General features: G+C 35.2%; 1 protein-coding gene across 1 annotated transcript in view; it reads right to left on the reverse strand.

Annotated features, from left to right (window-relative positions):
- NRK (Nik related kinase) overlaps positions 1–25689 on the reverse strand; it is a 144323-nt gene that overhangs the window by 8847 nt on the left and 109787 nt on the right. The window contains 12 exon segments of the mRNA XM_084870436.1: positions 2015–2164; positions 2455–2542; positions 2544–2595; positions 4281–4385; positions 11343–11501; positions 13508–13651; positions 15728–15883; positions 16331–16499; positions 17701–18037; positions 19699–20063; positions 22575–22669; positions 25029–25123. Of these exon segments, the coding sequence (XP_084726562.1) occupies positions 2015–2164; positions 2455–2542; positions 2544–2595; positions 4281–4385; positions 11343–11501; positions 13508–13651; positions 15728–15883; positions 16331–16499; positions 17701–18037; positions 19699–20063; positions 22575–22669; positions 25029–25123 (1915 nt within the window).

Raw genomic sequence — 25689 nt, forward strand, 5'->3', positions numbered from 1 at the left:
GAAAGAAAGCTCAGAAATTATACTTGCCAAACCCAGTGTATTCAGGCCAAGTGCTTGAGGCCATGTCTCAGCAACAACAATCCTTAAAACCAAAATGGGGACCCAGAGTCGAAAAGCAATTTTTATGCGTTCCCTGGGCACTAGCATGAGCAATAGAATCAGAAAATAGATGAAGGAAGAGAGAAAAAGAAAATGCAAGAAAGAAGTTTGCTTCAAGAAAATTTGTTTAGAACAAAGGTGGACTGCTGTAAATCCAGACAGCCGAGAGGTAGTTTTCTTGCTTCTCAGATAGTTCCTAAAGTAACCACATATTCTTTAGTACACCTGGCTTCCTTGTAGCATTATAACATTTGTAATCTAGCACTGTTGAAAAAATATTATTTTTAGTACATGCTGTTTCAGAAAACACTCTCCCAACCTTATATTAGAGACCTTTCTCATTTAGTGGGCCAAGACACTAGGGTGCTCAGCTAAAAATACTATTTTTTTAATATACTTGAGATATCCTAATTAGGTCAGAAAAGTGTTTTTTGTTTTTTTTAAAAACTCATCTTCTCTCCTTGCTTTTACAATAATTACCTGATTGCTTTCAAAAGCAAATAATTCTCCTTGAGTAATAGTCAAGTGTAACTTGGGTTTAATCTCTTGAACTCTTTGAAATACTGTAAGTATAAACTTGGACAAGTGCTGCAATGTTCAATACTGTACTAGCTTCAAAATAACACTGTCTGACATGACATTTAAAAATAAGATGCAGGAAGCTATGGAAGACACCCCAACCAAAGAGTACTATAATATTTAAATAAAAATGAACTTGCACTGATATTTAAGTGACTTTGGCATGGCTTGTTTCAGCATTTTCCATATTATAATCAGGGTGATTTCTATATAATCATAGATAACTACTAAGTGATCAGTTAATTATATTGTTCATATGACCAGACTTTAAAAATGTCTCTACTAATGATTTATGTAATTTGTTAGAGATGTATGAAATAATCCTGAATATTATGCAAAGTATCAGATTACTACAGTGATTTAAAAATACAGAAAGTATTTTCTTGGACTTTTGTATAATGTTAAATTGCTAAAATTTTACTTGTTGACAAACTGGTGAATTAAGAAAAGGTGAAGCAGATTTGTTGGTTCAGCCCTTCCTTTTTCAATAGGACAAATATCATTGCTATCAACAAATTTGAGACACAACGTAATTATATTTTGTATGGCATGCTTATGAAGAGGTATTATGTTATGTTCCAGATTTTTATATAAATAATGTATATAGTGTTTTTACAACTCCCCATTTCTTTGATGTGTCATATTTTTATTATTTACAATTATTTAAGAGTTGAGGTTAATTAGCTTTTTAAATGCTGAATCATTTGATCAGAAATTTTAACTATACTTGATGCTACAAGAGAGGTTTTTATGATAATTTTTATATATCATAGTTAAAGTACTACAATCTGAATAAAGAAGGGTGATATACATAATAATGTTGCAATACTGGTGGTGTATGTTTTAGAGAATCTTTTAGTGCATTATGGGTTGCAGAAAGACTGAAGGAATGCAAACTCATATGCCAGTTATTATAAATATATAAAGATAAATGGATAATGTATAGCATTTATTCCATGTAAAAGGAGGCAGGCACAAATAATTTCCAATTGATAATGATTAGATAGTTATGTGGGTTTAATGTAGTCAGCTTTCTTGGTTTATCAATAAAAGTCCAATTTTTTAAGTGTAAACTCTATTCATTAAAAAACAAACAGACAAAAAAAACATTGTGCTAGAGACAAACAATATTTGTCTACAAAACAGATATAGTTATCTGGACTAAGAAAAAATCAGTGATTTTTGTTTATACATTATTATTTCCTGGCACTCTATACTTACCTTTGGGGGTCTCAAGTCCAGTATAGATATTGATAATCATATTTTTATTCCTTTAAGAGTTTGACAGTTGTGAAAAACTCAAATTGTGATAAACAATACTTTTCAAGGATCTTACGTTATTTGGCAGGTTCACATCAGACATAACCTCAGATTCTGCATCAATAATGTGATATCCATTTGCTGAGCTGAAGAAAATCTTTAGCCTTTTTTCAGAACCAATAGCCAGGTCAACTGTAACTGGCTTATGACCAAGTGTTGGAAATACCTGGAGATACAAAAGCAAATATGGCCAAAAGGCCAAAAATGACACTCTAAGGCAAAATTCCCCTGCCCTTTGCTTAACAGGTTTATAAAAAACAGGTGATTATAAAAATAAAATCACATGATGTATTTAGAGAACTATGTATTGTAACTTTTAATAGATTTGGTACTACAATAAGAACATAATTATATTTAGATCTTAAATATTGAGTTTCCCTTTGAAGGTCAAATCTTTAATAATTGTAAGAGACTTGCATGACTCTGCACTCTGTTTGCTGTCTTTAAATTCCTTGCCTTGAGCTTCAGCAAATGAAGCAGCTCATCTGGTCTCTTAAAATGGTTCGCTGGATCAGCTGCTTGTATTTTTGCCAGAATTCGTACAGGCTTCATAGGACATGTAGTCTCCTTTGGAGTCTGCTGATTGATCAATGCAGACTTGATAGGGAATGAAAAAGGCCAGACATGTTAACCTACCATAAATTGGATGTACTCTAGCCTCCTATGGTTGCTAGTTCAATGAAATAAAAAGCCAAACTAGATTCATTACCAAGTTCAGCTCACAGTGGAGGACTGGCACCACAGGATTCAGGTTGAAGCATTGGAATGAGGACTTGAACTAGGAACTGTGTATCAGGCCAGACAGACTGTTGGTACTTATCTTCTTTGCTTTCCAGATCCATACCAGGCAGCTCTGACCAATCAGTAGACACCCAAGAACAAACCCGTATCTAAGTACTGACAGCCGAACCAAAGCTCAATTCAGGGAGATCAGATCAGATCAGGGATGTGACTCTGGAAGGCCCAGACTATCTGTATAGTATTATATATTACTCATAAAATAATATATTTATTTTGCAAATATACATTGAGGATCAGTCATAAAATTAGCTTATCTTTATTGTATAGATGTGATTTGTGATAAGTTTTGTCCTACAAAATATATCATGTGAAGAGATCCTGACCTAATATACAAAAGTATTTCATAAATACCTGGATGAGGTCTATTATGATATGTTCTTACCAGCACTCTGTAAAAAAATTGTAGATGGACCAACTTGTTCAAATATATCTGGAACATTTGCTAAATATATAGATTTCCAGACCCCACTTTAGACATACTAATTAACCTGGGGTTGTGTCTGAAATCTAAACTTTTAGGAAATGTGTCAGCCAATTCTGATATACACCCTAGATTAATACTTTATATAATACTGTTAATTTATTAATCAGTCCTCAATACTATGGACTAAGTATAAAATAATCCTATTTAAGTAGAATTTTGGAGATAGAATAAAAAGACAATATATATAAAAGGAGTCCCCAGTTTATAAGATTAGATTAAAAACTCATCTGCAACCTAATTATTTGGGATCCAAAACGGTTACCTTAAGAGGGCATGAGTGTGAGGGGTTAGGGGGCAATGGGAGGTAAGGATACATATGTAATACCTTAGTCAATAAAAACAAACAAACAAACAAACAAACAAATAAATAAAGAGACTAATCTATAGAAGTTCAGTTAAATCATATAAAAATAGAAATAGGACTGGTAGTCAAAATAAGCCTAAACACCATTCATTGCAATAGTTCTAGAGAGAAATGTATTTGGAGTTTCAGCCTGGAAGGCATATAGACCCACCTTTCTCTTCCCATCCCTAGCTATTGTAGCCCTGGTAATTAAAGTAAAGGCTTTCTCTTCCTCTATCACTTTACCATTGGATTCCAACCTCTAATATTGCCAAGCCTTTTCTTCTCCTCCATTTGCTCTCCACACTCCACTGAAATTGGACAGGGACTTTCTCCATTTCAAGTCATTGGGATGACATACAAAGCCTGTGTTGGGGCTCTAGAAGAGAAGGTCTTTATGTGACTACAGGAAATTGGGAGTGATGAGATGGTGGTGAGTTCCTCTAACTGGATGTATCAGGGATTTCCCTCCACTTCCCTTTGCTTTGGTGCCTGTGAATTGTCTAAAGATAGTTAAATGATAATGATTGACATGGTATATACAAATTAAAATAACTAGAAGAATTGTATATATTTCTGCTACTATATTCTAAAATATTTTTTCGATTTACATTTTTTCAAAAGAAAAACATTATCAAAGGAAAAGGTTACCACTCACTTTAATAGCAGTGCTTTCATCAAAGGACTTTGGTGCCCATGCATAAAGGTGAATTGATGATTTCAAAGCAATTGCAATATATGTTGTTTCTTCATGTTGGACTACAATGATAAAATACAAAGAAGTAACAATGCCACAGAGTTAACAAGAACACTCAAGTAAATATTTATATTTGTTATTGAAAATGTTAAAACCACAATGTAAGATCACAGATCATATATTTTTAGAAAAGTTATCTGGTTACAATTTGTTATTCCCCTCATCAAGGCAACAAAATCATTGTGTTATTTAATGGACTGTAAGCATTAGCCTTCAAAAGCACTCTATATTGTACACTACAAACTACAAAACAGTGTTCAAAGAAATTAAAGAAGCCCTAAATAAACAGGAAGACTTCTTTTGTTTATGCATGGGTAGACTTAATATTGTTAAGAGGGTAAAAATCCCCAAAGTGATCTACATATTAAATGCAATTGAGATCCTAATGACTTTTTATGCAGAAATGCTAATGCTGGTTCTAAAATTCACATGGAATTGAAAGAGGCCCACATAGCCAAAACAATCTTGATAAAGAAAAAAAGGGGAGAATCCAAGATGGTGGCATAGGTAAACACCTAGGTAACTGCAGCCTCACACAACAATTTCAATAAAATACAACTAAAATACAAAATGGACATTACCCAGAACTACAGGAAAGTCGACTGACTGGAAATTCTACAATGAGAAGGAAAGAGAAAACCAGAAGGAAAATCAGAGGCGCTGTAAAAGCCTAAGGTACAGAGATACGTTGCGCGCGCAGAGAGGAAGAGCCGGAGAGGAGGAGAAGGCTGAGTTCCTGGCTGGCGTTCCCTAGCGGGAAGGAGATAAAAGCTCCGAACTGTGCTGAACACCAGATCCGACAGCACTGAACCCCAGTTCTAGGCCAGACCGTGAGGACCCAGGCTCATACAGAGGGAGCCTGGGCTGTAGGCAGAAACCCAGGGGAGCTGCGAAAGGAAGTCCCGGAGGCCCGCACATTGTGAGCAGAGAACAGACAGTTGACTGTGCCTCTGGATTGCCCTAGCGGAAAGGAGACAAAAGCTCCAGACTGCTCTGAACCCCACTTCCAATCCCACTTCCAACTGAACTGAACCCCAGTTCCAGGCTCATTGGGGGAGAGCCTAGACTGTTTGGTAGTGGGCGAAACTCGAGGGAACCTTTCTCTCCAGAGGTGCTTGCAGCGAGTATCAAAGGACACTGAGGAACACTGAGACTCAGGAGCATCATAGGGCGGGGCTGATGGAAGCCAAGGCTGTAGGCTCCACCCTGAAACTGCGCCCCATCCAAGCTGAACACAGAGACTTTTAAGGCTACCAACTCAGGGAAGCTGCGAAAATGCCGAGACAAGGAAACAGATCACAAACGAAAGAAATGGAGGACAAAAAGCAACTGGATATAGAGTTCAAAACCACGCTTATAAGGTTTTTCAAGAATTTCTTAGAAAAGACTGATAAAATGAATGAGATCTATGAGGATATGAAAAGGGATCAACTAGAAATAATAAGGGATCAACAAAAAATAATAAAGGATCAACAAGAAATAAAGAATACATTGTCTGAAATAAAAAAAATATTATACAGAGTCCTAAAAACAGAATGGAAGATCGCAAGAATCAAGTCAAAGATTTGGAACATAAAGAGCCAGAAGACACTCCTCCGCAGAAACAAGAAGACAAGCCGAAACCGGTTTGGCTCGATGGATAGAGCATCGGCTTGGGGACTAAAGGGTCCCAGGTTTGATTCCGGTCAAGGGCATGTGCCTTGGTTGCGGGCATGTCCCCAGTAGTGGGTGTGCAGGAGGCAGCTGATCGATGACTCTCTCTCATTGATGTTTCTAACTCTCTATCCCTCTCCCTACCTCTCTGTACAAAAATCAATAAAATATATTAAAAAAAAAAAAAAGAAGAAGAAGACAAGAGAATCCAGAAAGTTGAAGATAATGTAAGAAACCTCTGGGACAACTTCAAGCGAACCAACATCAAAATTATGGGGGTCCCAGAAGAAGAGAGAGAGCAAGATAATGAAAACATACTGAAAGAAATAGTGACAGAAAACTTCCCCCACATGATGAAAGAATTAGACTTAGAAGTCTAGGAAGAGCACAGAACCCTAAACAAAAGGAATCCAAAGAGGACCACACCAAGACACATCATATTTAAAATCCCAAGAGCAAAAGACAGAGAGAGAATATTAAAAGCAGCAAGAGAAAAGCAGGTAGTTACCTATAAAGGAGCACCCATAAGATTGTCAGCTGATTTCTCAACAGAAACCATGCAGGCCAGATGGGAATGGCAAGAAATATTCAAGGTGATGAATAGCAAGAACCTACAGCCAAAAATAATCTACCCAGCAAAGCTATCACTCAGAATCAAAGGCCTGATAAAGAGCTTCATTAATAAAAAAAAGCTAAAGGAATTCATCACCGCCAAACCAGAATTATATGAATTGCTGAAGGGGGTTCTTTAGGAAGAGGAAGAAAACAAAGATAAAAATTATGAACAACAAATAGGTAACTATCAACAAGTGAATCTAAAAACCAAGGGAATTAAAAAAAATGATGAACAATATTAACTGGTGAATATAATAGAATCAGAGGTATGGAAGGGGAGTGAACTGACAATTCTCAGGGAAAAGGGGAGTTGGGGCTGTGGGAAGAGACTGAACATAAACTGTACACCTATGGATGAGGACAATGGGAGGTGGGGAAAGGGCAGAGGGTGGGGTGGGAACCTGGTGGAGGGGAGCAATGGAGGGGTGAAAAATGAGGAACATTTGTAATAATATGAACAATAAAGATTCATTAAAAAGAAAAGAAAAGAAAAGAAAAAAAGTTTGGGAACTCATACTTCCCAATTTCAAAACTTACTACAAGCTACACTAATTAAAACAACATAGTACTGGCATAAAGATAGGCATATAGATCAATGGAGAATTATTGGGAATCTACAAATAAATCAATACACCTTTGGCCAATGATGTCAAGACCATTTGATTAGAAAGGAATAGACTTTTCAATAAATGGTACTAGGAGAATTGAATATCCACATACAAAAGAGTGGGGTTAAAGTATCTTTAAAGTTGTTGCTATGGAAAATAATACAATTACTAATAATTAATAGTACAACAATAAACTCTGTATACAACTATAAACCTACTTTTGCCTCACACTCGCTATAGAATGCATGCTAAAAGATGAGCAACACATAAAAGGACTTTAAAAAGAATAAAAATAAATCATAATGAATGGCAAAGTTCTCAAATGGAATGCTAAAATTTTGAATACAAAAAACAAAATAGATTTTTCTGAATTGAAATACATGGAATAAGCGATTAAACAGAAAAAGAAAAAAAACAAACACAACAACATACCAACAGGATGAATGAACCTTGAAAATATAAGTGACAGAAGCCTCTCACAAAAAAACAAAACAAACAAACAAAAACAAACAAACAAACACATAATGTATGATTGTATTTAAATAAGTTGTCCAAATAGACAAATTTATAGCAAAATAAAGTAGATAAGTGGTTAATGTGAACCCTGAGAAAGAAGATACCTACGAAGAAAGGCTCCTAGTGGCTAACTTGGCTCAAATTTAAAAGAGTCTAGTAGCTCTTTCTAAATAAGAGTATTCCACACAAACTGTACTTCAGGAAGAAGCCTACAATGAACTGCCTAACTGCAGTGTGTTCCTAACAGCTGAGCCAGCCCTTATAAAGGAATTTATGGAATTTGTATTTCAATGAATACGACTGAGGCTTTCTCCATCCAATTGGAGTTGCACAGCTATATCCATATTAGCATTTTCACAAACCACTCAGAGTGGGCCCAGATGACCAATCAGGACATTGCTTTTAGGCCCAAACTGATAGGATTTTAAGTGCTAATTTGCATGTGGATGGGCAAATCTTGGACCAGGTGTGGAGACTTCTGTCTATATAAGGCAGCCCTCCTTTGTATAGTGCACTTTCACTTTTCATTGAAGGTTAAAGACCACATTTCTCTTAGGAGCTGAAACACCTAAAACAAGGTGGAGCAGACCAGACTAGAGTAGATCTGTCTAGCCTGAGAGGGAACTAGCCCCAGGGCTGTCCCTCCCAGGGCTATATTGCTCAGTGCCTCTCCCCAAGGCCTCCTCACAGCCTTGGTGTTTCACAGCCATTCTGCTTCATAATTGAGCTGTAATACAATTGAGCTGTTCCACAGCTGTGTTAGCCATAACTTAACACAATTGGCTGTATGCACTGAATAACGGTTCCTTTTTTCACTGCATCCAAAAATGGTAATGAGCCAAGAACTATCAGGCAACATTACCTAGGATTGTGAGGAGAATAATGTGAATGTAAGACTATTTGAATGTGGAGAGGTTGCTAATGACTATGGGGTTTTATTTGGGGTGGACAATGAAAATTAGATTACAGAGATGGTTATTACACAACTCTATAAGTATACTAAAATTATATACGTACTTTTAAATAGGTACACTTTATGGTATGTGAATTATTTCAATGGCTTTTTTAAAAGAATAAATATAGAAAAAATATATGCTTGTTCTCAGCTAGACCTTTTGGCTCTTGTACTCTTGTAGGATATGTTGTCCTACCTGTTGGATTTTTACTTTGTGCTCTTACTTGGCAGTGATATTACTTCTGTCCTCTCTAGCCAGACTTCATCTGAGACCAATATATAATATAAGGTCTCTCTCTCTCTCTCTCTCTCTCTCTCTCTCTCTCTCTCTCTCTCTCTTTCTCTCTCTCTCTCTCATTCTTTTTCTTTTGCACTGCTCCCAAGATGGTCAAATAGGTATGATTAATAACTCCCAACAAGCAAAAGAAACCTAGTGTTCCATCTGCTAGTCTGTTAGTAGGTCAAATGTTTTTTATTTTTATAAGAACTGGGATGGGTTGGAATGAGATCAGCCAGAAGAAAACTAGACTTAGCTAGTCCTTCTGCTTACAAAGAGCCCATATTTGCAAGATGGTTAGTTAACTCTCTCTCTTTTTTTTTAAAAGAACAAATATATTTTTATTGATTTCAGAGAGGAAGAAAGATGGAGATAAAACATCAATGATGAAAGAGAATCATTGATCTGTTGCCTCCTGCATACCACACAATGGGGATCAAACCCACAACTTGGCATGTGCCCTGATCTGGAATCAAACTTCAACCTTATGGTTCACAGATTGGCATTCAACCACTGAGCCATTACAGTTGGGAAACTCTTATTGAACTAAAATATTTACTAGCTGGTAGTAAGCAGTTCAATGTAAACTCCTGGGTTAACATTGGGGGATGTCATTCACCTCTGGCTACAAAATTTACATAATACACTGTGAAGAAAAGTGGTGATACATAAAACTAGAAGAGCCCGGTTAGTGTGGCTCAGTGGTTGAGCACTGACACACAAACCAGGAGGTCACACATTGATTCTGGTCAGGGCACATGCCTGGGTTGTGGGCTCAATCCCTAGTCAGGAGCATGCAGGAGGCAGTTTATCAATGATTCTCTTTTATCATTGATGCTCCTATTCCTCTTTCCCTTTCCCTCTCTGAAATAAATTTTAAAAAACATTAAAAAAGATAAAACTAGAAGAAAGTAATGTATTTATTTAATGCCCAATTCAGATACTCGTTTCTCTATTCAATGAGGTATGTGTACATATGTACACACATATGTAAATCTATCATGGGAAAACCTCTTTATATGTGGAGCAGAAATGGTTAGTCAGGATAGAAATATTCTGATGCAAATCATACTAGGTGATTCTACCTTTCTCGTACTTATGTCACTAGTTCTGCCTAAAGGGGAATTAGTGAAGAGGAAAAAAGGAAATTAAGGCTGAGAGTGGAGGAAATTTGCTTTAGAAACAGAACAAAATGAGGTAATATTACTTCCCAGTTGTTGACAGATTGAGAGTAGGATTCTGAGACCCTGGCGTTGTTACTCCGTTCAAAGTGAATAATTTTGAAGAGGCAGGGATATGAAAACATTCTAATCAGACAGGAAATATTTAGCAATCATATTCATGAATATCAATAGTGGGAGCAAGAGTGAGCAGACCATAGGAGACTTTTTCTTTTGACTTATTGTAAATTTTCCTCATCAGTGTTAAAAGGGATTTGCTAATCTATACTAATAAAAGCCTAGGTGGCCCTCAAATGTGATGTCATCACAAGATGGCCACCACAAAGATGGCCACCACAAGATGGCCTGTACAAGAGGGTCACTACAAGAGGGCTGCCACAAAGATGGCCATCACAGGATGGCCACCACAATATAGCTGTGCCCACAGTGGAGGTGGGGCCTGGAGGAGAAGGTGGATGGTGGCAGGGGAGGGTGGTTATGGGTGATCAGGTCAGCAGTGGAGGGCAGATGGTGGCAGGGAGCAGTTAGGAGGTGATCAGCTGGCAAGCAGAAGTGGTTTGGGGCAATCAGGCAGCCGAGTGGTTAGGAGCCAGTGGTCCCAGATTGTGAGAGGGATGTCTGGCTGCCAGTTTAGGACCCATCCTGGAAGTTGGATACCCTCCTAGGAGTACCAGATTGTAGAGGATGCAGGCTTAGCTGAGGGACACCCCCCCTCCCATGCACAAATTTCATTACCCGGGCCTCTAGTTAAAAATAAAAGGAATTATTATATGATTCTATTTTATTGCTATTAGAGGAAAGTGTCACATAAAAAATCTTGTGTGTTTTTGAAGAAACACAAAAGCATTATATAGTTGAAGTAATGTAGAAACAGGAAAATAATAGTTTATATGGAGTAAAGTGACTGAGAAGAAAAGCAAGGTGAGAAAGTAAACCAAATTTAACTTCAATAGCTATTTCAGTCAATTTATATTTTTTTCAATAATAGCTATAATTGTGGCATAAAAACTCTGGAAAATGTGGCAATGAAATTCACTCATTTTTTTATATGAAGTTGAAACTTTGTCCTTTCTCTGCCTTTCATAACAATGTACTTCACCAAGTGAAGGGAATCAAAATTTGTATACCTATAGTAAATATGAAATGGGACTTACGAACACTGAAGTGTTCACAGCCTGTCAACTTATCGATAGCTTTGCAGGCTTCCTCTGTCTTTAGCATTTCCACTTGTCTTCTTTTACTTTCTGGATCATCATTCAAAATCTTGTTCCTCAGCCAGGTCAGATGATACACCCGAAGTCTGTTTTTATGGCCTGACATTAAAATACAATGCAGTGTTTCAATCTAGTTTCTTTATATACTAAAAGAATAAAAAAGTAAAGGCATTTTGCCTTTGTAGCCAAATATTTTCATTAAGGTAAAAAGCACTTTTAAAAAAGTTGCATCAGTCTTCCCTTCAGAGTTTGTAAATGTGATAGCAATGTTTCTCACTTCCAAAAGATAGTAAAAGTGTCTACCAGCTACCTATGTGCCTGTCTGAAGTGAATGTGAAATATTTCCTTGGGGCAGGTTAAGCTTGACACTGTGCAGGCAACATAATTACCATCCATTCATTTGTATCTTGGCTTTCATCTAAGTCATGATCCTTCTAGAATTCAAAGATAGAGAAACTGTCCTTGGTGTTGGGTATGAATGAGAGGAATGCCTAAATATTCACTGTTAGACATTCAGGGACAGTAGGATGGATCTCTCTGTGCTCTTACATTTTGGCATACTTAAAAAATAGTTGAATGGTTTTATTATTTTTTTCTCAACCCAATTTATCTTTAATATTAATTTTCTAATTATAAATCCCATCAACATTTTATAATTCCTTCAGGAAAACTTGGCCATTAAAATTTCATGTTTTTTTTTTAAGTGACTTTATATTCATTTTAGGGTTTATGATTAAAATATTTCTAGGCCCAATAATATGATTCTTATTTATGAGATAAATCTTAAATATAGCTTTATGTGATACTTTAAAAAGTAGTGTTAGAATTCAGACATCCATGTCTGTTGCCATTCTATTCTTAAATATAAAATAAATGTGTGCCCTAAACTATTAGGCATATTTATACACTGATGTTCTCTATACTATCTGAGGCAAAAATAATCCACATTTGAAAAAATCTTAAGCATTAAAAATGGCACATTTAGGTTAGAGAAAATTGAATAGAAAGTAAAGCACCGTGTTTTCCAGCCACCCAAGTATTTACAAATGTTGCTAAATGTTGCTTTTATGTACATCAAGAAGTTATAAATGGATGACTGTATAACATGATAAAAATTGTGAAGTTTTAGCATTTATAGAGGATTTTTTCTCTTACTAAAACTTGAAGCAAAGTTAATATTTAAGAATATAGATAAACATTAATCAATGTACAATATGGCTATTAGGTATAGACTGGGAGTACATATACATATCTAAATGACTGTATTTAACATCAATTTATTCTACACTCAAACCATTTTTTAAAAATTTCTGTCCTTTTGTCTACCATCTTTGGCCTATAGTCAATTTTAATGCTAACATTACTATCAATAACATCCAAATACTTGGTCTCTCATATTTAAAGGTTCAAGCTCAGACTGATCAAAGCTAAGAAATTTAACTACTATATGGAAAGAGTGGAGAGGCCTTAGAGCACTGGTTCTCAACCTTCCTAATGCCACAACCCTTTAATACAGTTCCTCATGTTGTGGTGACCCCCAACCATAAAATTATTTTCATTGCTACTTCATAACTGTAATTTTGCTACTGTTATGAATTGTAATGTAAATACATATGTTTTCCAATGGTTTTAGGCTCTACAGCAGCGGTTCTCAACCTGTGGGTCGCGACTCACAGGTTGAGAACTATTGCTGAAGAGCCTAAGACCACCAGAAAACACAGATATTTACATTACAATCTCTTACATTGATGCCTCTCTCTCTCTCCCTCTCTCTCTCTCTCTCTCTCTCTCTCTCTCTCTCTCTCTCTCCCTTTCTCTCTCCTCATCTTGCTCTAAAATAATTAATAAAACACATGGCTTTTCTTATAATTGACCTAGGTTAAGTGTGTTGCAATCAAATATACAGATACCAAAGGAAAATCAGAAGTTAGTTTAAATTATAAATAGGTTAAAAAAACCCACTAGTTGGAAAGTCTGGTGTCCCAAATAAATGTGATATTTAAAGTTCTTTCCTATGAACACCTTCTCCTGAGAAATACTTTAGCCCAGTTTGAAACCTAATTAATCTGTATAATTACTCAGCTAATTTTAGTTCTTAAACAAACCCGAGATAGTAATCAGCAAATTGAGTGGCTCTACAACTTGGATCTGACGAAATGGTCTTCGTTTTATAAGTGTTGTAATATCTGCCTTTCCACTTCTGTCCATAAGATACAGATTAGATCTGGTTCCCAACAGCAAATTCACTCCTGTTTATATATAAAAAGAAAAGTTCTATATTAGCTCAGATTACATTTTTATAAATAACTTTTATATTAGTACTAGAGGCCCACTGCATGATATTTATGCAAGAATAGGCTTTCCTTCCCCTGGCTTCACTCCCAGCCCAGCAAGTTCCTGCTCCTAGCCCGCCCAGAAGAGAGCAAGTCCTTGCTTCTATCCACAACACTGCTCATGTAGTTCTCTTTGCCACCCCCCACCCCTCATAGCAGGCATCCCACCCCTCCCAGCCTCTCCATGAATGCATATGCAAATTATCCTGCCATATTTATTGGTTAATTTGAATACTCACTCTAATTGGCTGTGGGCATAGCAGAGGTATGATCAATTTACATGTTTGTCTATTATTAGGTAAGATTTTTGTTATGCCAATGTTCTGATTTATATAAAGGTAGCATATCATTTTAGGCTAATCTTAGATTTATTCTGTGTAAAAATGGAATTTCTACCAACAGAAAAAATTTCATTGAAATGCATACAAATATGGAAGATAATACCCTTTGGAAATATTATACTGGGTGGTGTCTAGTCTTCCATATTACAAATAAGCCTTTATGTATATCATAGAACCCTTAGTTGTATCCCAAACTTTATAAAAATCAATCAACCTCTTGGAAAGTTACCATTAAATATTGAAGATGTCTAGCACCTATAGGCATCAATTCAGTTGATTTCTTATTTCTAATTCTATCTATGGGTTTTAATGTTTTAAAAATAATTATATGTAAACTGATTTAAAATTGAATGATTCTGTGTTCATACATATAATAAATATTTACATTGCCAAAATTAATCCCTACTTTTATGTATTTAAATTTTGACACTCTTTGTTGGTTCTGGTCACTCAAAAAACAATAACAAACAAACAAACAAAACATATAATCACTGTTTTAAAAGACCAGAATGACAGAACTGAAATAGAAGATTAAACTAAAGTTAGAATGTATTTCAAACTACTGTGGGAGTTTTCCTACATATCCTAAGACACATCAGAAAAGTAATATAACAAAGAGTACTTCAATATGTTCCTTCTTGGAGAATATTTTTCTCTAGGGGTAAAGGCAAGGATCTCTGCCTTCATTTTCCCATTCTGTCTTTTATCAGTTCTATAAGTAAATGTCCAGGCCAGTTGCAGATTTACAAACTATATTTTTCTACTACACATGAATCTGAGAGGGAGAAGGAAGTGCAGTCAATTTTTACTGTAATCTTTTGTTTTCCAAAATAATTTTTAAAAAATAATGAAAATTAATTACTAGGCATAAATTGGGCAGTCACCTGACTGAAATGATAATGAAGTAAACTTGATTTTCTTGTAATCTGATACATTACTTTAGCAAAACTTTAAGGATGTTAGGTTTTTCCCTAAATTGTTCAATCCCTATAACTATAATGTCCATTACATTCCTCTATTTTTAATATAAAGTTCTGTCCCGTGTTAAATCTTACATGAAGTAAAATTTATGAAATTGCAAATTGGAGGTTGGCATTTACTTTGGCTTTCTCCCCTTCTTCTGTTCATTTATGCTACAAACTGGCTTAAGATAAAATATTGTCTCAGCACTACTAATGTGGTTATAATTCACTCTTCTGGAATAAAGGACTGAAAAAGTCTATCAATGACATAGAAGTAACTTTCTCAAAAAATCCTCAAGATTATTTTAAAACAAGAACTTGCAGAAATATTTCTTCTGATATCTTATTATATGCTGCACATCCTCTTATATTAAAACATACTAAGCTCAAAATTAAAAAAAAATCATAACGTAATTTAATTTTATATTTTAGCTCAGTTAATTCAGGTTAAAAAGAAAAATAGAATAAAAAGGGTAGGGAGCACCAATTCAAACATCAAACTACATTCAGGGAAGATAAATCAGGAAAAAGGAGCAAATTAATTATATAAATATATTTTTAATTTCTTGGTAATTATTTGGCAATAGAAAATAAATGTTTTATACCTATGATTTTTTCACCCCTTTATTACATAGATGAAATATAATATTCAAAAGAGCAAGAGCTTATTTTAAAGAAACCAAACTCACCCCACAAAGAACCACAGCAGATCTCAGAAGTGAATTCCTTTTCATACATGTGGATTAGTGGTTTTTTACATGCAGGAGAGACATATAGTGGGTTAACATTGACTTCAGAGGTTTTCTTAGGTGATTTCTCAGGTACTTCCACTAATCCAGTATATACTATCAAGAAGTAAGGAGAAGATATTGAGAGAAATTACTAATGTTTACACGATACGTGCTTGCCTGTTTCCACAAATGAGACATAGCTTAGATAAGTTCCCTTTTTCCTATGGCATTTTATTTTAAAAATGTAGGTATAATTTCTGTAACTCCTAAACCATCAGATAACAAAATCAGATAACACATTTCTGAATACAAATGTATTTCAAGTTACTATGCTTATATTGCAAAAAATTTACAAATTAGGGACTCACTTTCTCAACTTAATTCAAATTTAGGTGCCATATAGACTCAGAGAAGAATAGATTTTTAAAGCTTATCTCCATCTGGCTTAATGTCAACTGAATATCAGAAAGTATTTAATTCTTTTCAGATCATGAACCAATGGTCAAACACTATATTTAATATGTGAAAAGACAGCAGTGTTTTGAGCTTAAACATACTTACAGATGGAATTGGAAAACTCAGTATTTGAAGCACTCCCAGAAATGTTGAAAGGAGATGAGTGACAGGCAGAAAAAACTGATTCTGTTGATGCTTCTGATATGTCTATACTGTCATTCTTATCAGGTGTTGAGGCAATGGCATTTGAGGTCCTACTTCTGCAAACTGATTCCTAAAAGATGAAAAATTAATTTTGATTTTATTAGGAGCTTAACAGTGAGAGAAATACAATATTTCTGGGGTCATTTGAAAAACAAATGCAAAATTTGTTGATGTCTATAATTCTGCACCTATATAAAATGCACATTTACCAGATGAACCCAACAATTTCATCTGAAAGAGAGATATAACTTATGTTGAGATAATTTATATCACAGGAGAAATTCAAGGAGCTTGAAATATCTAACTGTAAAATTTGGAAACATAACATTTGTGGAATTTTTATTATGTCCTAGGTACTCTGCCAGACATCTTACTTACACACTAAAGGCCCAACGCAGTCCGGGGAGCAGGCCTAAGTCGGCAGTCAGACATTCTTAGCACTGCCGTGGAGGTGGGAGAGGCTCCCACCACTACCGATGTGCTTGCCAGCCATGAGCTCAGCTCAGGGTTTCTGGCTGAGCAGCACTCCCCCTGTGGGAGCTCCTGCATTAAGCATCTGCCTCCTAGTGTAAAGTGCGCATCATAGCGACCAGTCGTTCAGCCTAATCCATCAGTTGGATATCCTCTGAGGGCTCCGGAACTGCGAGAGGGCGCAGGCTGGGCTGAGGGACCCCCTCCCCCAAGTGCACAATTTTCATGCACCAGTCCTCTAATATATAATATATAATCTGTGTAGCTATCTGAGTATTTTTAAACCTATTTATAGTCAGCAAATCTTTTGTGAATGACAAATCATCATGTGAAAATAGTTTGTTACTTAGGTGTTATGTGTGAACAGTTCCTTAGAAAACTAAAATAGAATCTAGCAATACCACAATAACAATTACACATATAGCAATGATGGTTGTACAACATTGTGAATGTACTTAATTTTACTGAATCCTATACTTAAAATAGTTAAAATAGAAAACATGTTATGCATATTTTACCAAAATAAAAACTTCCTAAAAAAGTATGTGTTAAAACAAGCATATGATCTGAGTAATAAAGGCAAATAAAGAAGATATTTTTTGTCTCTGAAAGTAAATAGGAATCATCCAAATTAGAAGAATCAAAGATCCACCTACAGCTATAATTAAAAATGTTTAATTATATACATTGAATGTATAACATTTGAAATATACATGGAATGGCTGAAAATTTGACATATCACATGAAAAAACACATTGACAAGGAGAGTAATTCACTTTCCTTTTCAAATAGTGAATTACCTCTTGTTGATGTTCAAAGTCCTGGGATGTTGGTCTCTCCAAACCTGGATCATCTCTCTCTGAGCAACTTTCTCCTTCATTGAGTTCAAAGACTTCACTCTCTTCATTTTTTTCATGGACTCCCCTACTTTCATTACCCTCCATGCCTCTTCTCCCGCTTCCTATATTGGCCTTATCTTCTTTGTGATCTCTCATAGCTGTATTGTTCCCACTGGCTGTATATCTTAGATGGCTTCTACTGGCTTTCTGGCTTCCATAGCTGCTGTAGGTACCTTCTCCTCCATTATCATCATCTCTACCATTTTGGTTCCAGTTTTCACCTCTGCCATAGCTTGACCTGATAACAAGATACAATTAATGATTGGGAGAAAGCAACCCAACAAAAACATGTCTGAAAGTTAGCAAATTAAACGGAATTAGAATGTGTTGCATAGTATGTACTATCTCTAGGCACATTTTTGCTCTATGTGAATATTGGTAATGTATATAGAAAAAATATGTCCCTATGTTCTTTCAATTTAATATAGTATACTGAATTAACACCATAGCCATCATTAGTTTCCTAGCTGCATTTGGATCGCAGATGGAAGATAACTTTAATCCTTTATCAAGAGCATATGTCAGGTTGGTAGTAAGAATATGTATTTTTAAATAATAGACTATTTTATGCATTAGCAAATTCACAGTTACATGAATGATTAAATCCAGACTCTTGACCCAATCACAATGTATTTGACTAATTCTTCTTGCAATATATCTAAATTATGCTAATGTGCCTTGTTTTTCTAACATGTGCATCAATTGCTTTTCTATAGAATCCCATTCTATAGCACAAGGAAGGGAAGTAATATAGATTTAATTAAGCTAAGATAGTAATTTAATTAGCTGCTAAGAAAACCAAGCTTAACAAAATGTCTCAATGATCTTTTGCATAACAGGCATCATTAACATGTATCTATTATAACTCTAAAAGCAAGTTTATTTGGCACAGGAATTCCTCATAAAATTTTAGTTAGCAAAAAAGAAAACAAAGTATCTTCTGTCATATATATCCTCCAACAAAATTAAAATTGAATCAAAGCAAGATATGGATTTCAATATTATAAAGAAAATAATCACCCACTGTTAATTATTTTATACAAACGTAAAAGCATATTATATTAACTAACCTTCTTTGAGATATGTTTGAATACAAGCCATGAGCATATATAAATAAGAACACAATGGGTATTTAGAGCAGGAGCAAGGAACTAAATACATATAGAAAATAACTGATAGCATGCCAAAAAATACTATTTCACTAACTATTATCACTTTGGGCAGATACTCTAAAATATATAAAATTTAACAAGTGCTGAATTTAGTTATAGCAGTTTTCAGAATTCCAAGAATAATGCCATGTTAGTAAGTTGCAGCCTGAAAATATGAAGTGAAAGTGAAAATTTTATACATTTTAAAGCAAATTTAGATATTTTGTTTGAAAATACCAGGACTTTACCTTATAGCTTTAAAGTAACACAATATTAATTTGTCATCCCCATTTCTCATACTTATTGCAGTTTCACAAGGTAGGATGTTTCAGTAATATTAATGTTAACAGATGACTTGAGGTGGGGAATACACAATACAGTGTACTGTACAAATTATGTGTTGTGGAATTTTGCACCAGAAACCTGTATGATTTTTGTTAACCAATATCACCCCAATAAATTCAATAAAAAGGAAGTGAACAGAAAAAATAAACAAATGAGGTTTTTGTTTATAAAAATTAAAGAATTTAACAAATACTTGAATATTAATGAAATACAGTATAAAATGAAAATTAAATGTTATCACTGAATAATTATATTATCAAAAATCAACATTTACCAATTTGAAAGTGAAATTCCTTCACCCACTTGGCAATAAATTTTGCAAGTAAACCAAAGATGCAAATATTTTTGAAGTTATAAAAAATATACAATGTAAATAATCCAGAAAAAAAAACCAAAAAACAACCTTGGCCAACTAGGAGCATCATTATGATTATTGTCTTTGTCATCAACAGCTTCATCATTGCCATCATCATCCTGATCTTCACCAACATCACTGGCCTGACCAACATGGTTATCCAAGGTAACATTGCCATTGTCATGCTCATAAGTATCTTCATACACATCATTAGAATCATTATCATCACCATCAGTATCAGTACCAGCATCATAGAGTTCAACATAATCACCATCTTCTTCAGGTGGCTGAATGAAAGGTGCAGGAGTTAACCAATCATTCCGGAAGATTTCAGAGAGTGCATTATAGCCTACCCATTCATTTGTCAAATAAACGGGGGGTGATATTTTTCCTACTTTAAATCCATCTGGAACCTGTGTGCACAAGAAAGATTAATGTAGTTTCTAGTATCCTTGCATTTCATCTAGATTGAAACATTTCCAAGCTGACAATATTTTAAAAATATATTTTCAATTGAAATGAAGATGTTTACTCAGTAGATAAAACCAACATTTTTGTAATGATAAGATGACAAACCCAAACCTCAAGCTGTGATCATTAATGAACTTTCTGGATAACACAAGAAAAAATTTTACTCACTTTTTAAATTACCCTTACTTGTCTTCTCAAGAATAGACATTAAGTTTTGGTGTTAGAGAGTAAAACAAATGATTCGATGCACTATAAAAGACAGAATAACTTTTCCCTCTTGTTTTATTCCCTAACATTGGGATTAATACATACCTCTTAAAATTGATATGTTAATTTGTAAGCTCTAGTTTTTTACAACATAGGTTGTCTTAAAATAACTCAAACACTTTTTAAGCATATTAATATAAATTCACATTTAAGTATGTGATGTATCATATAAGCAACCTTTGAATAAGTTATAAATGATTGTGTGTGTGTGGGGGGTAGGGTAGGAGTAATTAAAAAAGTAAAATGAAATGATCTAAAAGCACAATACACAAAGAATTGGAATACTTTTTATTTATGCAAATGGAGGGAATTTTATTTTTCTTTATTTTTTTATATATTGCCTGATCATCTAAGAAATAAGACAAAAATTGAGCAGCTAGCCTCTACTCCTTAATTTGAGATTAGCTTCTAAAAATATTTCTTGTAATAATCTTCACTTGAATATGGTCTGACATAAGAATCTTAATATATAAAAATCCAGGGTCTGTAACATCAAAAACAACTGAAAGCTTGACCCACTGGAAGTCAATCCTGCGAGGCAACCCAGGACTGACTGCCAAGGGGGCTGCAAATCAGGCCTGGAGAAAGGCCTGGAAAGAGAGGCAGGGTCTTATCTGCAGCCTCCATGGCAGCTGTTGATCAGCCATTGCCTCTCTCTTTCTCTCCAGGCTTCACCAGCAGCTGTGCTTCTGCTTCTCTCTGGGCCTCCACGAGGGCTGCTGATCAGCCCCACCTCTCTGATCAGGTCTGGAGATAGGCCTGGAGATGCTGACTGGCATAAAAACCAGCTAATCAGAACCAAATCTTGGTGAACTGTGAGGAGCCAATGGCTGCTAGGAGGTGGAGCTTTTGATGCTGGCTGGTATAGAAACTGACCAATCAGAACCAAATTGGCTGGCAGGGAAGAGCAGTTAAGGGAGAGATCAGGCCTGCAGGGGACAGTTGGGGACAAGATCAAGCCAACAAGGGGGGCTGTTGGGGGCAAGATCAAGCCAGCAGGGTAGGGCAGTTGGGGCAACCAGACCTGCAGGGGAGAGCAGTTTAGGGTGAGATCAAGCTGGCAGGGGAGTGGTTAGGGGGTGATCAGGCAAGCAGGCAGGCAAGCAGTTAGAAGCAAGTGGTTCCAGATTGTGAGAGGAATGTCCGACTGTGGGATTTGGCCTAAACTGGCAGTTGGACATCCCCCAAGGGGTCCCCGATTGGATACAGTGCAGGCTGGGCTTAGGGAACCCCCCCTATGCACAAATTTCATGCTGCAGGCCACTAGTGTGAAAATAAAAAATGTTTTTATCTTTATTTTGAAGTATTACAGCTCTCTCCTCTTCTTCCCCCCCATTGCTCTCCTCCATCTGGTTCCCGCTCCACCTCAGTCCTTTACTGCACTATTGTTGTGACCACGGGCAATGCATATACGCATATAAGTTTTTTGGTTAATCTCTTCCCATCCCCCTTCCATATGAGATCTTTCAGTCTGTTCCATGCTTCCATATTGATTGTACTACTTTGTTTGTCAGTGTATTTTATTCATTAGATTCTACATATAAGTGAAATCATGTGATATTTGTTTTCCTTTAACTAGTTTATTTCGCTTAGCATAATACTCTTCAGGTTCCTCCATGCTATCTCAAAAAATAAGAGATTTTTTAATAGCTGTATAGTATTCCATTGTGTGAAGGTACGATAACTTTTTTATCTTATGTTCTGATAGGCACTTAGGCTGTTTCCAGATCGTAGCTACTGTAAATAATGCTGTATGAACATTGGGGTTCATATATATTCTTTCTGATTGGTGTTTCAGGATTCTTAGGATGTATTCCTAGAAGTGGGATCACTGGGTAAAAGGCAGTTCCATTTTAAATTATTTTAGGTAACTTCATACTGCTTTCCATAGTGGCTGCACCAGTTTTCATTCCCATAAACAGTACACTAGAAGCATTCTCTTTTCTCCATATCCTCACCAGCACTTGTTGTTTGTTGATCAATTAAATGTTTTTCCATTTCAAGTTTAATTTATAGATTTCATCTTGTGCATACTCATATCAATAGAAGTCTTTGAAAGATTAACTTAAAAACTAAACACTTTAACCTTTCCCTCAAGTCAAAATAAATTTAAAATGAAAATAAGTCAAAAGCAATTTAAAATGAAAAAAGAACAAACATAAATATGAGTTATGATAGAAACCTACATGGATATCAACCAGCAACTTCTGATCAATTGTAGAATAAGGAGGTGATGACTGGGACCTTCTCCTAATCACTGGATTATCTTCCTTGGAAGAGTCTGTGGAATGTCAAAAAGGCATTAGTAACAGTGGTGATCATAGCAATTGCCTTCATTTTTATAGTGTACAGTTCTATCTGTTAGTATTTTTCAAGTAACTTTTCATTCAGGAAACATTACCCAATAAATTCTTATGGAGCCAGGATTATTTGTTCTGTTTTAAGTTACAGAAACAGGCTCAAGGTTTGTACTGCCTGTAGAACTACATGACTATTCTTTATTTTCTGTTTATTTAACTTATTGACATGACACTAGTTAACAAAATTATATAGCTACATGGCTATTCTGTTTTCAATATTTAGGCTACACTAGCTAAGCATTTATATCTGTGTAAGAAGGTACACAGTAAGACTGGTAGACAGTTTTATTAAGAGAAATAATAACAGGAAGTGCTGGGTGGTATCACTGGCCTACTATAATAACCAGTACAAAAAGAGCCCAACAGTATATTAAAGATGATAGATTAGACAAAAGACAAAACTCTCAAGAGAGTTGACTACAATCATTATCATGCCACTTCCACTGAAGGATATAGCCTTAAGTATTTCTATATAGGTGAGAAGTGAACAACTGAAAAAAAAGACAAAACTTAGCCCTTTTTATAAAGCTGGGAAACTTTCTATAGTGGTGCTGTGCAATAGAACTTTATTTAGCAATAGTGTTCTGTATCTGTACTGTTCTATATAGTAGCCATTAGGCACACATGTCTATTGAGCATTTGAAATATGGACAGTGTGCCTGTGGGGTTGACTTTTAAATATAATTTTCTTTTCTTTTTTTAAAATATATTTTATTGATTTTTTACAGAGAGGAAGAGAGAGGGATAGAGAGTTAGAAACATCGATGAGAGAGAATCATCAATCAGCTGCCTCCTGCACACCCCCCACAGGGGATGTGCCCACAACCAAGGTATATGACCTTGACTGGAATCGAACATGGGACCTTTCAGTCCACAGGCCGAGGCTCTATGCACTGAGCCAAACCGGTTTCGGCTAAATATAATTTTCTTTTCATTTTGGTTTTAATTTTAACAGCCACATGTAGTTACTTGCTATCACAATGCACAGCTAAAATTTAGTGTAAATATTTCTATTTACAATGCAAATTTATCTGGATTAGAAGTCTGGATTTTTGAGATGAAAATTTGTGGTATAGTAATTAACACCTATGATTTAAATCTAGTGAGAGTATGGGTGAGTGTACTTTGAAAAAGCTTCACTAAGGGGACACTCAGGTCCCTATTTATTGTTTTTGTGCACTTAATTTTAAAATCAATAGTACTATCCCACTTTTATTTTCAGAATTGGTATATATAGGCAAAGTATTGGCATTACAACTCAAGAAAACATGTATTTGCATATAATACCGTATTTTCCGGCGTATAAGACAACCGGGCGTATAAGACGACCCCCTCCCCCTAATATTACAGTTAAAACATAGGTTTAGGCCTATATTCGCTGTATAAGACTACCCCCCACTTCCGAGGCAACACCAGTTCTTTTTTTAATAGACCGCCTCTCTGACTCTGGCCAATCTGAGCAGGCTTTTTATTAGAACACGGTGGTCGTCTTATACGCCGGAAAATACGGTAGTATCTTTTGAGAGTATTATGCTGAACACACCCTACAATTTGTGTCTCCATCTTCCGATACAGTTGTATATTTGCAGTTTCTTATCTTTCTGCAGGAAATCATTTTCTCTCAAGTCTCTTGGTGTGTTATTAGGCTAAATAGGAATATTAGGCAAGTGTTTGAGATTTTGAGGCAAGTTTATAGTATGTGCTCTCCTTTGCTATCCCGTGGGAACTTAAAATGTTCTATATAGCACACAATAAAATAATATAATTTTAGAGCTGAAGAGAAATTTAGCTATTGTCTACACAATTGCTATCCATTTCTTTCTCCCACTAATCAGGGTTCAGACTGCTTTGAGGCTTAATGCAGGATTTCCTTATTTCAAAATAGGTGGTAGAAATAAACACATACTCACAACTACTTCATCTAATATTTCCATATACTAAAGGTAACCTATAAAATTAAGCTTATTGTAGAGGCCTCTCCCAAGTGACTTTCCCATATATTTCACATATATTATAGAAATTAAAGTAGATACACTCAATCTCCCTAGACACATTCTTAGCTACTACTCAACTGAAAGAAGAAACTTTTGAAAAATCAATTTTCATTTCTAATATGTCACCATCAAACACCCAATTGCCAAATCCAATGTCCTCCTGGTATTAATCCTACTTGAACTCCATGACACTTTCAATTAATTTTTTATTGAAATAATTTCTTGACTTTTACAATATAAATTGTGAATCATTAGCTGTGTTTTTACAGTTTGTGCTTTGAATTACCTGATGTTGCTAGGCAATTTTGAGGATTTTGCAAACTCCTTTGTCTGGTGTCAATGGGCTTCTGAACTTGTTCCAAAAGAGACCACTGAGGAACACTAATGAAGAGACAGAAAAGTATGTGTCATGTCTTAATATGTACAACTCAATATTAGGGTAAAAAAAGTTTTATTTATGTATATGGGCATATACCAAACTGGGAAAAGGAGAACTTAAGTAATATTTTCTAATTTTCACTTTCCCCCAAACATGCTATTTTATCTTTAACAAAGAATCCATTTCCAAAATATAAAAAAAGTTACCATGTGTTTCTTCCACATATAATATTTACTTCTGAAAATTGCTATAAAGTTTCTTTAAGCAAGTATTCAGACATTAATAAAGTAGTACAGCAACAAACATAACTTTATAGTGTACAGTATGTGAGGATTTCAACATGATAAAAAAGATAATATATGCATATTTTAATGTAAAATATTCCATTATTATCATCCTGATTTAAAATGCTTTAAATCTACAATTTTTATGTCTACTTCCAGATACAGATGATAGATAGATAGATGATAGATAGATAGATAGATAGATAGATAAATAGATAGATAGATAGATGATCGATAGATGGACACAGGTAGAACACTTAAATTTTTACTATTCAAATGCAGAG

The sequence above is a fragment of the Pipistrellus hanaki genome (assembly GCF_964339955.1).
Source record: "Pipistrellus hanaki genome assembly, chromosome: X".
NCBI lineage: Eukaryota > Metazoa > Chordata > Mammalia > Chiroptera > Vespertilionidae > Pipistrellus > Pipistrellus hanaki.